Source organism: Podarcis melisellensis (genome assembly GCF_964234715.1).
Source record: "Podarcis melisellensis genome assembly, chromosome: 4".
NCBI lineage: Eukaryota > Metazoa > Chordata > Lepidosauria > Squamata > Lacertidae > Podarcis > Podarcis melisellensis.
The window spans coordinates 76672052-76686564 of NC_138531.1; the positions used below are offsets into that span (position 1 = coordinate 76672052).

The 14513-nt window shown below is 40.7% G+C and overlaps 1 protein-coding gene across 3 annotated transcripts in view; it reads right to left on the bottom strand.

Annotated features, from left to right (window-relative positions):
- The window catches only part of NBEA (neurobeachin), a 341694-nt gene that overhangs the window by 146520 nt on the left and 180661 nt on the right, over positions 1-14513 (bottom strand). For all 3 annotated transcript variants that reach the window (XM_081909292.1, XM_081909293.1, XM_081909291.1), the window contains one exon: positions 11073-11216. In XM_081909292.1, coding sequence (XP_081765418.1) covers positions 11073-11216 — 144 coding nt within the window. The remainder of the gene's footprint in view (positions 1-11072; positions 11217-14513) is intronic.

Sequence of the window (14513 nt, forward strand, 5' to 3'; positions counted from 1 at the left end):
ACGGCACATTTAAGGAGCGCGGAGTCTTTTTGTTCGAGCCTTCAGGGAGCAAACCCGCCACTGAGAGAATACGAAATTAATCCACTCCAGCTATAGAGCGAGAGGATTATGTTCTAATCCCCTTTGGGAGAGGCTCTGGATTTTAAGGATCCGACATTAAAATGTTTACACCAGGCGTAATCAAAATAGTGCAGCTTCTCCATATGGCCCCGAGATAGCAGCGCGGCATTGGCTCCGCTTCCCAAACGGCTCCCCAAAACAATAACGCGGCGCACCGGGCATGGGCGGGATGGAGAGCGCGCCAGGCGCTGCCGATCCAAGCAATTCCACCCCTTTGGGGAGGGGGGAAGCGCCACACTCCCAAGTCCAAAACAGCAGGGGAAAGAAGTGAGACCCCGCCACCCCCACCCACTTATCGGCACAAGCTTGAGCGCTGTCCCTGCGGAGCCAGGAGCCTCTTTCCATGTCCACCGGGACCGTGCCAAATCGCGCCGCGGAGCTGCAGATGCTCCCACCTGCGCCCGCCCGGCCCCGGCGGCCGCGACTGGTCCAGGGAGGCCCGTCCGCTTTGTTGTCCCTCGGCGGACGGAAGAACAAAGGGCGGCAGGCCGAGGCGAGCCGCCGCGCCGGGGCTTGGACGGAGGATCCCCGCTTGGGCGTCCCCAGCAGCCCAGCCGAAGAAGCGGCCGGCCGAGCGGCGGAGAGGCGCCAGGGCGCACAGAGCCCGCAGCGCGCAGCCAAAGGGCCCCGGGGCGAGTGACGCCTGGGGAACACGCGCGGCGCGTCTCCGGAAAGAAACGGCGAGATTGACCTTTAGACATCTTTTAAACAAAACACACGCAAGAGTCACAGGGAAGAAAGAGTCGGGTATAGATTCAGGAGGCAACACCTTCTGATTTTCGTCTGGCTTGTTGGAAGACTCCTAATGAAGGTTGGTCGATGCAAACTAAATTGTACAAGCTCACACAGCTTAAAGAGCAGAAGCCACGAGGGAGTTCTTCGACATGAGCCCCACTGAATTCCTGGTGCGCATTGCCAGGTATGGATTGTAGCCTAAGGCAGCAGTTCGGGGCACAAGACCCACCGAACTCATTGGGAATTACTTCCGGGAAAACAAAGACAGGATTTGTTCTGCTAAAGACGGGAGCACTTTCTCTACAGTGCTCAACAGGATGTGCCTTGGGAGTGCTGCTGCTCAAGTCCTGCCGCGAATAAATGGAAACGCAGGTTGCACAGAAGTAGCGCTTATTGGATCACTCCCTTTTCCTGTTAATCATTAGCCCCAATTTTATGTAGCTGCCAGAATAGTGTTTCTAATTTCAGTGAAGGCATTAAAAGCATAAAATAGCTAATAAAGCAACTAAATAGTACCGGACCTCTTGGTGCTATTGCAATTAAATTCTGCAGATGGCTTTACACATATTAATCCACCAGCATGGTTTTGCAGGGTTTGTTTAAAAAAGAAAGTTTTAACAAGCTGTTATGTTCCAGTGTAGTATCAAATCATTTAATAAATAGGTAATAAGGATTTTTTATAAAGTTAAAATAATTTAGGCACTTTAGAATCTAATGCTTCTTTTAACTAAAACAAAAAACAAAAATAAGTTGACCCTGAAAAGACATGTTTTCAGAAGAACAATAAATTTCCAAAGTATTAATGAACTTAAGATGTAAGATCAATTTTTGTCTCTCTAAAAAATAAGTCAACCTGAAATAGTCAATTTCCCCAGATTACTATATTAAAATTGGCATTTAAAAATTGTTCAAGACTAAAAAGAAGACAGCTGAAGAACAAAATAATTTTCAGAAACAACCCAGATGTGAAGATGTTTCCCCCAAAATGACAAGGTATAGAATTTATGGTCCATTTTCAGATGGGATACCTACTGGTGGTCTGCCAAACCACATCAAGCACTCTTAACTAGAAGCAATAGGATTTGGTTCTAAATACTGTAAGTAACTTTAAGATCAAGGTGCTATTTAGTTTAGAATAAACTTTTTAGGGCTCCAGTTGTAACCACACTTAACTGGGAGTAAGCCCCACTGAGTAAGATTTCACTCCTGTGCACGGCATGGTTTAGGATTATGCTGTAAGTCATTTTGAAAATCTATATATATAACCAGCAAGATTCTAGGCTTACTATACTGTAAAGTGGCAAGAATTAGAAGGGTGGGAGAATGTAAAGACAGTGTCAATGAACTTGTATAAAAGCCTAATAGCATATTCTTCTACAAGATGTAGACACACAGGGAACAATCTGTCCACTGCACATGTAGTGTTCACATAGAGAAGACTGCCATAGGCTCAGAACCGTATTTCTCCCCTCGTCTACAGAAATACAGGTGTGAACACAAATGCACAAATGGGATAGTAAGGGGAATCAAAGGCGCATGTCTGCCTCCTATATCCCCATCTGGCACTTTGTTTTCTGTCAATGTTACTCAGCATGAGAAACATGTATTGGGGCAAAAGGAATGGTTGGATGGGATAAGGGAGGTGTGCACAGACCATTAATTCCATATTTGCATTGTCCCAGTACGTGAGGGAGAGAGTGAGAATGGAGACAGGGCTCTACCGAGCCTTTGGGAATACTCTGTGTGAAGACATAGCGTCCATGGTCTGGATCCTGCACTTTGTTTTTATTTTTGCTACTATTATGTACTTACTTGGGAGAATTTCTTGGAACTATGTTTTATTTGTATCAAATGAAATTAATTGATCCTCAGTATGGTTTGTAAAGCTATGGAAACAAACCAGTTAGATGCTGGAGAATTCCCTTGCTGTGTGCACAGTATTATTTAAAGAAAAATAGTCAACAAATAAAATAAGTAATATTCACTAACATGTAGTCTGTAAAGTAACGGTTATAGAAAACAATGAACTCTAAGCTCATGCAGAAATTCTAAGAATATGTAACACACCACAATTTCACTATTTTTGTTCTTTAATACTAAGATCAAGTGGAATTTGACTTTTGGCTGCATAACTGGTGAAATTTAAGTTTTCAAGAACTTATTTCCACCCATCTGTATCAAAAGCAAAAACTAAAGATTTCCAGCAACTCTGTTCCTGACAAACTGGCGAATAAACAGCTTCAAAAATGAATTTATCAGTACTGTACACAATAAAATTAACTGTGCAAAAGTGCAAAAAAAGAAGAAGACTATTTAGCATTAAAGGGGAAAATCTACCATATGGTGTATGCATAGTCTAGATTTCAAGGGTAACTTGCATATAAATTCAGGAGCCTGTTATTTCTTCACACTTACACATATTGTGTACGTTTACAGAGAAAGCATTTCCTTTCGATATATTTATATTGCTGCAGACATTGGGACATACTTTTGCTAAATATACTTGAAGGCATCTACTGAGTTGTGCTTATTTTAGTAAACTCTGGGTATTTTTCTCCCCTACAGCAAGCTCATATAGTTATTTGCTCATTAAAACAACTTAAATCGTACTGCAGAGCCAACATACACTATAGTTTTGCCCCATGACACTGTGAAAAATGTTGGTTCTTCCTTTCTAGTGCAGATAAAGTTGAAACAATGCTTTTGAACTGTGCTAGAAACTAACAGTTCACATGGATTTAACACGGCTGTGGACAAAGTTAAAAGCCCCTCTCATCTGATGCCAGGTGATCATGTATCAGCAATGGCCAAGAACTACTTTTAATCATCTGCATCTGGCACAGAAACTGTGACCATTTTGGATAAAGAGTTTCCTATAAGATTCTAGATTTGTTCTTTTGTCCTCTCAACGTTTCACAGGAACATGAATGAAAAATATACTAATAACGTTTTTGATAAGTGATGATAGATGAGCTAAGGCTGGGCCAGAAAAAATGCAGCTTGCCTGCCAATCAAATTTCTGTCTTGTGCTTTAGAACTTACACTCCATGGCTGCCTATGGGGTTGCAGATGATTAAGGTACTACTATCACTTGAAGCAGCCCTAAATGAAGTGGTGCATTTGAAAGGTCATTCCACATCTGCTGTATGGTACTAAGGCTGCGATCTTGTGGGGATAAACCCCAGCGAACTCTGTGAGACTTACTTCTGTGTAGAAATGTATAGGATTGTACTCTTAAGTTAAGACCCCTTACCTCCAATCAGAATATCATATCTGAAAGTGACAGAAATTTTAGATTTTTACCATTAAAGTGATGGTGGTGAATTAGTTAGCCACCATCTTCTAAATCATGAACACTTCTAAATTTTAAAACGAATATACCAGTTATACATGGCCATGAACTATAGTTAGTTCAGTCTTAGTCACATAAAATAGTGACTGAAGAAACATGATGAACACATAGTATCTGTGTGTGTGTGTGTGTGTGTGTGTGTGTGTGTGTGTATATATATATGTTTTCATTATAAAACATCCTGAAATAGAACATGGGGAAAAAATCAAACTGCTGGACAAAAGCACCTGTCTTTCTATTCTTTATACTATCTTTTCACAGAACCTCTTGGTAAGACTGCCTTTATTATTTAATTTCTGCCATTTTTGCCTATAAGGAACATTTCAATATATTTTAATATGGATGTTAGTATCAGAGTCCGAAATTGATGCATCATCTCATATAAGAAGGGCTCATGGATGTAGGGATGTCCATTGGCTCTGTGTGTACCCCAAATAACGAGACAGATTGAAGTGATTCTGCACTAGCCTCCACCTCATTCAGTCACTGTCCATAAGCAGCCAAGACTTCACTCTTGCATCCTATGTTATGCTTCCACCCAGTCAGCACAAAGTCACATATAAAAGTATTTTCAGTGGTTGCCACAACTGAACAGTTCTGCCAGCACAAAGACTTTCAGTGGCCCAACCGAACTTCCTCACCCTCTCTTCTCCCCGTACACACCCTAAATCTGCTCTGAAGGTGAGTGATCCCTCAGAACAGGGAACTAAATTTCAATGAGCTAGTGAAACTGTTTAGTTGAATACTGCCCTAGGCTTGGGGGAAATGGCGAACTTCCAGATGTTTTTAATTTGGGCTCATTTCCAACGAATGGAGTTGTGATGGTAGGGGGAAGGAGAGGCTGGAATGATAGCTTAGTTGATGTTTTCCGAATTGTTTCAAACACTGCATTTTCAAATAGCCCTACTCAGGGGCCAGCAACCTAAATCCCATAGGCCGGAAGTGGCCTGCAGAGGTCGTTTGACCAGCCCACAAGCTGTCCCCGAACCAGCACAGCACAGAGCGGGGGCTCGCTTCCGCGGTGCCAAAAATATTGTCTGCGCATGCACAGACACTGTAAATCGTGAGCACTCACACACGCTCATGATCCGGCTCACAGAGGGATCTCTGTGGGACCGATCCGGCCCAGGCAAGATAAACCTTGCTGATCCCTGCCCTACACTGAACTAGAGGCCTCTCCAGTCTTCAGGATTGACTTTTAAGAAGTGCAAGGGCTGAAGCAGGAAAGTGCCAGGAAAGCCCTAGTGGGTACATAGGCCACATCTCTACATCTAAATCTGTGTTGCTAAAAATTGCTGATGCTTGTCCAGAGGGGAAAAAAATTAATTCACAAATCTTCAAACAAAAAAACCAGACAAATATTTTAATCATGTAAATATGCGTAGCCATTTAAGTAATTATCTAAGGAGGAATCACCTATTTCCTGCTCTGCTTGCCTTCCCCAATTCCTCCATCTGCCTTCAGGATGGACAGTCCCCACAGCAGTGTGCTAAGCCAGCTGTTCCTGCAGTTCTGTCCTGCCTTCAAGCTGGAAGCCAGAAAGACAGGAGGGAGCTGGAATCAGATAGAGATGGATGACATCCATCCCTCACTCCTCTCCCTCTGCTAAGAAACGAGACAGAAACCTCAGATATAACCTGGCACATCACACTACTGTCCCACTTTCTCTTTGGCTGCACAGCAGTGAGCTATAGTTTCCTTAGAACAGAAGCTCTGTTGAGGCTAGAGGTAAGAGCTAGACATGGATGCAGAAGACACAGAGCACTGCTTTGCTTGCCACCTCTCAAAACTGTCAGCTACCTGGATAGCAGGCAACAGAGTGGGAAAGATGAGCGCTCTGAATAAAATGACACCCAGCACCCAAAGAGGAGGATGGGAAAAGCTAAGTGAATGACTAATGAGACACTTACCTTTTGTGGTGGCAATACCTATGTGCCCACAAGGGGCAAGGGAGCTAGTAAGTGGCAGACACCTGTGATGAGCCTGGGGTGGAATAGACAAAGGCAGGGACGCAATGCCACTGCAAGATGGGAGGTGTTTGTGCCACATCTTAATGAGTGCTACAAACAAGCTTGGAGAAGGGCCAACATGCAAGGTGCCAGAGAACCAAGAAAGCAATTTGCATAGGGTAATTACAATGTTGCAGCTTTCTACAGCAAGTATCATACACCTGAATAGTTACTAAATGTTTTTCTTTCTTTATTACGGTATTTCCCAGTAAATCAACCATTAGACCTTTCCCTAGCCGAAGAAGAGTTTGCAGTCAATTTATGGATTAAAAAAACCAAAAGAATGTTACAGAACCCAGAATCACTTGGGATTCTGCATCTTAGTGCAGGTGCAGAGTTTCTCATTCAGTCTGCATAGCACACTGTCACCTACCATTTTGTAAAAGAGGGGGGAATCCTTAAAAGATCTATGCACATGTGTGCAACTGACACAATTCTAAACTTAGGGTTTTGCTTTTAAAGCTCAGAGTGGGTGTACCCTCTGGCACCAGTATGCCAACACAGAGGTACAAAATGAATTTACTCTCTGCTGGCTCCTATAAATTAGTCCAAAGTATTGCATGGGTGCTTGTGCTGGGAAGGGGGATGAGTGAAAAGGGCAGGTTTGCTACCTGGGCAGTGGTGCAGACTTGCTTATTGGACAGCAGCAGAGCATTTTAAAATGTCACACCTTCATTCTCCCATCTGGAGGAGAAAACAGAATTGTTACGACAGGAGAAGACTGATGGGAAGAGATCCTCCTGCCAACTTATTCTGAACAGAACAGGAAAAGACCAGGCAGAAAAGACTTGCGAAGACAGAGCTTGTGGTTCAGAAAAATGGGAAGTTTACTTTTGGGGGATGGGCTGAAGAGGGAAGCGTTAACTGGGGGCATCTGGGGGCATGAATTATTGGAGACACTTGGGGAGTACATGGGCCAGCCAGATTTCCCTGGAAATTCAAAGACGATAGCTTTCCCCCATTTTCCTCTAGCACCTGATATTCAGAGGTACACTGCCCCCTGAACATGAACTTTCCATTTAGCTGTCACAGACAATAGTTGTTCATAACTAATCTTCCACAAATTGATCTTATCATTTTTAAAAGCCTTCTAAGCTAGCAGTCATAACATCTGCAGCAGCATATTCTAAAAAGGAAAAAGAATTTTTTCCAGGGTGAAGAAATAATGTGTGCGATACTGCTGTGTGAGGCTGCCTGAATCTGGCCTTTTTTAAACATGAGAAGTTGGATGAGGGGGAGCAATTCAGAACATGGGACAATGGCATTGCAGCAAATCAGTCAAGAGGAGTCATTTTTAGAAGGGGAAATAGTTTGGGGAGGGGCTGTTTGGGGCTCAGACCTCACCTCTGATTTGTATTTGGTGTGTGGTCTTGAGAATTGTCTCCATCTTTTGTCCAGCACTCTCTTTCCAACAGTGGCCAGTCAGATGTCCCCCGGGGATCTTGCAAAGAAGACACAAGCCAACAGTATTCCCCTGTGGCTTGTCTCCAGAATCAGGAATACTGCCTCAGAACATGTAGGCTTGCTCACATATCATAGTTGATAGGAGATACTTTCATGAGAGAGCAGGGTTGGGAGCCACAGATGGAACCAAGAGGAAAAGTAGTAGGCCTGGCTCAGCAGAGTGGGACTTGTAACACTCCTGCTTTTTAAGAGATACCAGGAACTCCTGTGCAGAGCCTATGCTCTGCATGCTGAAGGTCCCAGCTTCAATCCCTACTGCCTCCAATGAAAAGGATTTCAGGTGGCAGAAGAACCACCTCTGCCTAAGACTTGGGAGAAGCAGAACCCATTTTCATAGATGGGTGTAAGCTAAAAAGGCCAGTGGTCTAATACAGTGTAAGACAGCTTCATATACCCCTGTAAATTTAGTGGATGGCCTTGTTTACTATTTCTGAATCACCATCAAGGGTTGGGGCCGACCCAGATCTCTGGGGTTCAAAAATAAAAGTTGCGGTAGAAGTGCTTTACAGATCACACTTGTTATAGAAGTTACTGATTATTCAATATTCAGCCCAATGTTCAAACCAACTCTTATTATCTTTACACTATCTGTCAGTAAATGACCATTGAATGCTAGGAGCATACTTCTAAACTACAAGTTAGTAGAATTGTTATTCAGAAAATTAATGAAAATCATATTTTAAACATTTATGACATAGAAAATAAATAGATCAGATAGACAAGTTAATAATAATCAATTTGCTACAATTGTGCAAACTGAGATGCTGCTGATTCATAGTTTTAGACACGAAAAAAGTACTACTAGTTATTGATTTTTCTCAAGTGATTTATCAATAAGCGACTTGCCTCTTGAAATGAACAGTCTGGGAAGAAATTTAGGAGCTAAAATTGAAACAGAAAATTATGAAATATTTATTATTATGAAATAAGGTGATGAAATACAAAAAATTTTTTTTATAAAGTTGACTGCAGTTCATTAGGTGGCTACATTATTATTGTTCTTAAAACCTTAATAACATTTATCAGATTTTAAACACTATTTAACTGTAATAAGATTTCAGCCACGCATGATTCTAACATTAAAGAAACTGAAAGCATCCCTATGTACTTTAGTTTACACAAAAAGTAGTCAAGCTGTGAAATTTGAAAATAACCAGAAAGCTCAGTGTACATGTGCTTTAAAGGTATGGCCCTTCTCTTTTCCTGTGCCAAATGCAGAGTAGCAACATGAGAGCCTCTGAGTTAGGCAACTACAGCACAAACTGTAAGGATTCACCATAGGTATGGGTAAAAGTTATCTACATGTGATCAGTAATTGTTGGGCAGGAAGGAAAAAGAGGTAGCTGCAATGGCTGTGCAGGGAGAAAGGACAGTAGCAAGGTCTGCGAAAATAGTAGGTAGGAATGAGAACCAAAGCAGCACAGATGTGGAGGAAACGCTGGTAAGATAAGCAGGAGAGATAGATGAGAAATTGATTAGAAGTACCGGCTGGGTGTTTTGTGGCATTTACCCAAATGAAGGTTTTTGGAAACTTTGGCTCTCTCTTTTACATAACGTCATGCTACTGCTGTATTCATTGAAATAGGACCGAGACTTCAGTTTAATTAAATGTAACCAATGTATGTAGATTTTGCATTAGTTAGGAATGCTATTTTGTGTAGTCTCATCGGTTTTCTTCAGAACAACAAGTGGGCATTTCTTAACAAAAGAATAATGAAATTTTGCACGAACAATTGTGCATCATTTGTTTGTTTTGGGTCAGATTTTGAAAGTGTATCTTCATAAAGTGGTAAATCTTGTACTGTAGTCTAAGGCAGGGTTTCCCAAACTTGGGACTCCAGCTGTTTTTGGCCTACAATTCCCATCATCCCCGATCACTGGTCCTGCGAGCTAGGGATGATGGGAGTTGTAGTCCAAAAACAGCTGGAGACCCAAGTTGGGGAAGCACTGGTCTAAGGTATTATGCCTATAGTTATACAAATTAATTATGGAATAAATACTTAGCAGTTCAGTTATCTAATATTGTTTCCATCTGTGCTACAATAAGCTACTTTGTTATTCCATATCATATTAAACTGTCAGAACAACCCTGAAAATGTGAAGTCATTTTTCACACTTACTTCACAGAATGTGCAGTTTCCCCCTCGCCCCTGCAGCACACCCACCAGAATTCACAAGACTAAAACCTGTCTGCTGTAAAACATAGGTACAAAGGTTTTCCCTTTGAATCTGAAGCCTAGCTGAAAGTTTCCTTTTGATCTCTAACAACTGCCAAGCACCTTCTGCTTCCTTCAGCCTATTGAACTTTAGGAGAAAATGTGAGTTAACCTAAAACTTGTCTAGATTAACTGGTATGGGGAAATGGAAAGGAGTAATTACACTGAATGCAAGACAGATGACAGAGAAGTATGGGGTATCTGTTAAACCATACTTTTCTCCAGGAAGAGATTCTCCACCACTTCTAATTTCAAGTGTTGAAGCTACTATTAACGCCCCAGAATTAACTGCTTTTATGTTAAGAGGATCTTAATGACATTTATTTTATCATTTTATTTATGTTAGGACCAATTGCTGTGCTGGACTCTGGTTACAACTGCATTTGTGAAGAAATGATACTTATTATTTACCAAAACATGCTTAGTCTGAAGCCCTGGAAAATGTTGTCTGATCTATATATACAGCAGATTGCTATGAGCCTGTAACTCTCTTCACTGGCAGTGACCTGGTCTGCATCTCATATTAAACCATAGTTAAAATAAAGTATGATTTAAGGCAAACAAACAGTGTGATGGTGCATGCCAGTGAAATCATAGGCGTTATATGCTTGTCCTGGTCCTGCTATGCTGTCAGGAAACAAGCCATGATCTGGCTTGCCCTGTCATTCAAACCCAGGCATGGGGTTTGTTTTCTAATCTTGTAATCCAAATGGGGAAAGTTTTGAAAATCACCCCCCACTGCCTGAATAAAAAGTTCACATGGGTGGGAATACTTCTAAACATAACTGGTCAGGCTGATACATCTTATTTTCCCTTTTGTTACATTTTCACAATAAAAATCCTTTAATACATCTAATTTACTGCACTCAAAATATACTTTCTAAAACATAGATCAATTTTTTTTATCAGTGTATTATGACAGATGGCGTGATTGATTTGGACATGAGTCACTCAGGTTAATCAGATCTTTGACTAACCAGTATTTTATAAAGTTGTGAGGATAAATTAGATGAAAACAGTGGGGAACTTCTGCAATATGTACCAAGCATTTCCAAAACAACAAGGCTCACTATCTCACACAAATGCCAATACCAGACACAGTTGGCAAAGTTTAGAAAACCAGCTCAATTATATATGATTTATTTACATCAAACTTTTTTTAAAAAAGATTTTTACCTGCAAGATTGTCAATCTCCTTCTCTTGGAGCAAGCTGACAGCATCATCATCTCCTTCCAGCATGAGCTCAGTTTCAGCATTCTGATTGACAACAGCTTGGCTTCGGAAGGTTTTCTTTGATTTCACGACGTCTTCCTCAGTGCCTATAAAAATGGTTACAAAATTTTAGAATTCTGTTAGGTCTTTAGATTAGTCTCAACAACCTGTTTTCCAATACAAAGCAAATTAGGCTTGTCATATGTCAGGAAAATTCCTGACATGCCCTGGTTTTTGGATGTATGGCAATGTGATAGAAAAAGCAGTGAAAACAGCTCCAAAAGGTTCCCCCCAAAAGCTCAACAATTTTGGGGTCTTCCTAAAAAAAGCTAAACAACAACTTTGAGTGTCAGGGATTTTACTTTTTGAAATATGGCAACCCTAAACAGATGGAATCTATACACTGATACAAATATCAATTATCAAAAATACACTTCAAAACAGCCTTTCAAGAACTTTTAATGCATGGGGATGTGTGCTCTTAGAGAACAAAGGCATGGTAGTAAACTTCAAAACAGAAGGCTGGGCTCCAACTTGTTTTTAACTAGCTTGTCATTGCTGGCAGTAATCCTCTCACATCAATCTGACAATGCATTGTAGCAGAAAGGTACCGTACTAGACGCGCAGGTGAATGTGGCAAATGTGCTGATTAATGATGTAGACAAATCTTTCTGAAATCAGTTTTGTTTTACAGTATTAAACATACATTTATCTGAAAGACATATAAAACTAGCCTGCTTTGATTTGATAGAAGCTTGTTGGCTTGGCTGTTCTTTAAATTTATCACTCAGTTGAGTATACCTCAGTTTGCCACAATATACCAGGCATTTATCTAAATGAAAGTGTAGGAGACCGAAAGTTGCCCTTCAATCACTGTATCCTTTATGAATTAGAGTTCCATTTATCAAAATTACAGAAAGAAGAGGTAATGTCTCAGAAGGCTGTCTCATTACAAGGCTTATAAACACCGCCCTTACAAAGAAGTGGTTTAACACCTAACAAATCAAAAATTGATTGGGAATAGAATTTATTTGAGATAATCTATCTTCGGAAGACATGCCGTACTGAGTGCACTTCTTGGCCTCAGTGCCCATTCATCAAGAAATTAACAAGCAAGTTCCACAGACCACCAGACCTCCTTGGATTCTGAAGTACGAAATATGTTAAAAACAGATCTGTCACAGATGTTCTAATTGCATACTCCTGAAGGTTTTTTGTTTCCTTAAAGGATCTCAAAAGAAAAGATACAAGCTGATTATTTCTAATTTCTCTATAGAAGTGCACTGACAAGGTTGCAAATATGCATTTGGAATCAAACTGTACTTAGTATTGTTAGCATTTCTAAAATATAATAAAAATAATTTTATTTATTCTAAAATAATACAAATACTAGGGAAACATCTAGACAGTGCAATCTATCAAGGACCGGGGAGCTGCAGAGTGGCAGATTCCAAAGCCCAGTCAGCTGCAGCCAGCCAAGGCAGAAGAGGTGTGTGAGTGAGAGAGGGAATCTTTCCTTTTTTGCTGCACCATCTGGGGTCCTCAGGAGATTTGTGGAGCTTTGGATCTCATACACACAAAGGCTCTGCCATTCCGCCCTGACATGCCACATTTGAGGTCTTCAGCAGTGGGGTCTTTTATCAGCAGTGGGAGAAGAAGTGTCAGTAGCTTTCTGTCTGCTAGGGCATTGCTTGGTTCTTCTGCCATGGCAGAGTCCTGCCCTGCTAGTGAAGAGGGGCCTACGTACTATCCTAAACTCATTCTAAAGACATTACCATCGTGGGGTCAGGACAACAACTTAAGTATGCTTATTTAACATGTTTCATTAGAGGTAAAAATATGAAAGCAATTTAAAAATCTCTTCCTTGTAGCTTTTACAAGCTGCCAGCTTCGACAAAGATAGTATCTGAAGATAAGGAAGCTACGAGAAAAGATCCAGAAAAATGGCTAGGAATGTTTTTCTTGATTATCCTGGATTTTTTTTGTCCTTTCACTATGATTCGTAAGACAAGGTGACGATCCAGAATGCAACCCTGTTGATAGTATGAGAATCCAGTCTCTAGGTTATATCACAAAGTGCTTTTGCGAGTATCCTTTGTTTCAAAAGCTGCTATGAGAAACAGGAGTTATTGTTTGAGGGACAATAAGGTCCCTTAGACCTGTAGACCGAGTTGTGTGGGTCTTTGGATCCAGACCATGGGCTACAAGCTAACAAGGTATCTTTTGGACACATAAGTGACAATGCACAAACTAGGGTCCCCCCCATTTCCTTACTTAAGGGTATGCCCCACTGCATGCAACAGGACTTACTCCTGAATTGGCATGGTTAAATTTGCACTGCAAGGAATATGCAAAAGAGGAGAAAAGCAGGTCCCTCATACTGATTTTTACTCTCTGTTTGGTTCACCTAAATGATTACAGATGCCAGGTTCCTTGCAGTTTATTCTAGCCTTAAAACTTTGACCTGTGTACCTGTATTTAGGACCTTACGTAAGGACACTGGTTTCCTGTTTGAAACCTGAACTGGATAAAAATCTACAAATCACTTTCTCTAGTATATTGACAAGTAAGTATATGGGCCTAGTGCAGAATAAAGCAGCTCTGGCTTTGTTTTTTGGTTGTAAGTGCATAATTTAAATGGCTGAAATAATAAATGTTTTCCTAAGATGCTTACATCTGACAGAGCACTTGTGATGCTACCAAAGCCACAATTAAAAATGAAGGATGGTATTCAGTTAAGTTTTACTCAAACTAGATGTACTGAAATGAATGAACATCACTAAGCTAGGTCTACTCTGAGTAGAATCTAGCTAAAAGTTCTATGGCATGATAAAGGAATTGGAATTTACTAGTCTCTTGTTTTACTAACATTTTATTTGCGGAAAACCACTAAGTAAATAACCACAGAAGAAACAAATGTTGAAATCTTGAATAAAAGAAATATGGGAAATATCATTCTAGACTATAACTCAGAATATACGGTAATGTCTGAGGAAATGAGAAAAATAAAGGACAAATATACAAGGAGTGCTGCAAACCATGTTAGACTTAAACATACTATTTTTTCTAGGATATATTAAACAGGGTTCAGTATCATTAGTCTTCTGCAAAACATGACTGAGATAATATTCCCCCCAAAAGGTTTTTATTAACTAGGTCAGCCACACTCTTGATCCGAGACTAAATTTTACCTGTGACAAGTAGATCCCACAGTTCTTCATACCAGTTTCTAATTTTGGAGGTACTGATACATTTCTATGCCTTTGCTGCCTGAAATTTAGCTGCAGTAAGTAACTGGGTAACTGAGTCAATTAATTATCTCTGAAACAAAGACACTGACGAGCCCTATCCATGGATCAAAAAGAATGGTATATCACTTTTGATATGAGCCAGAATCTCCCTTC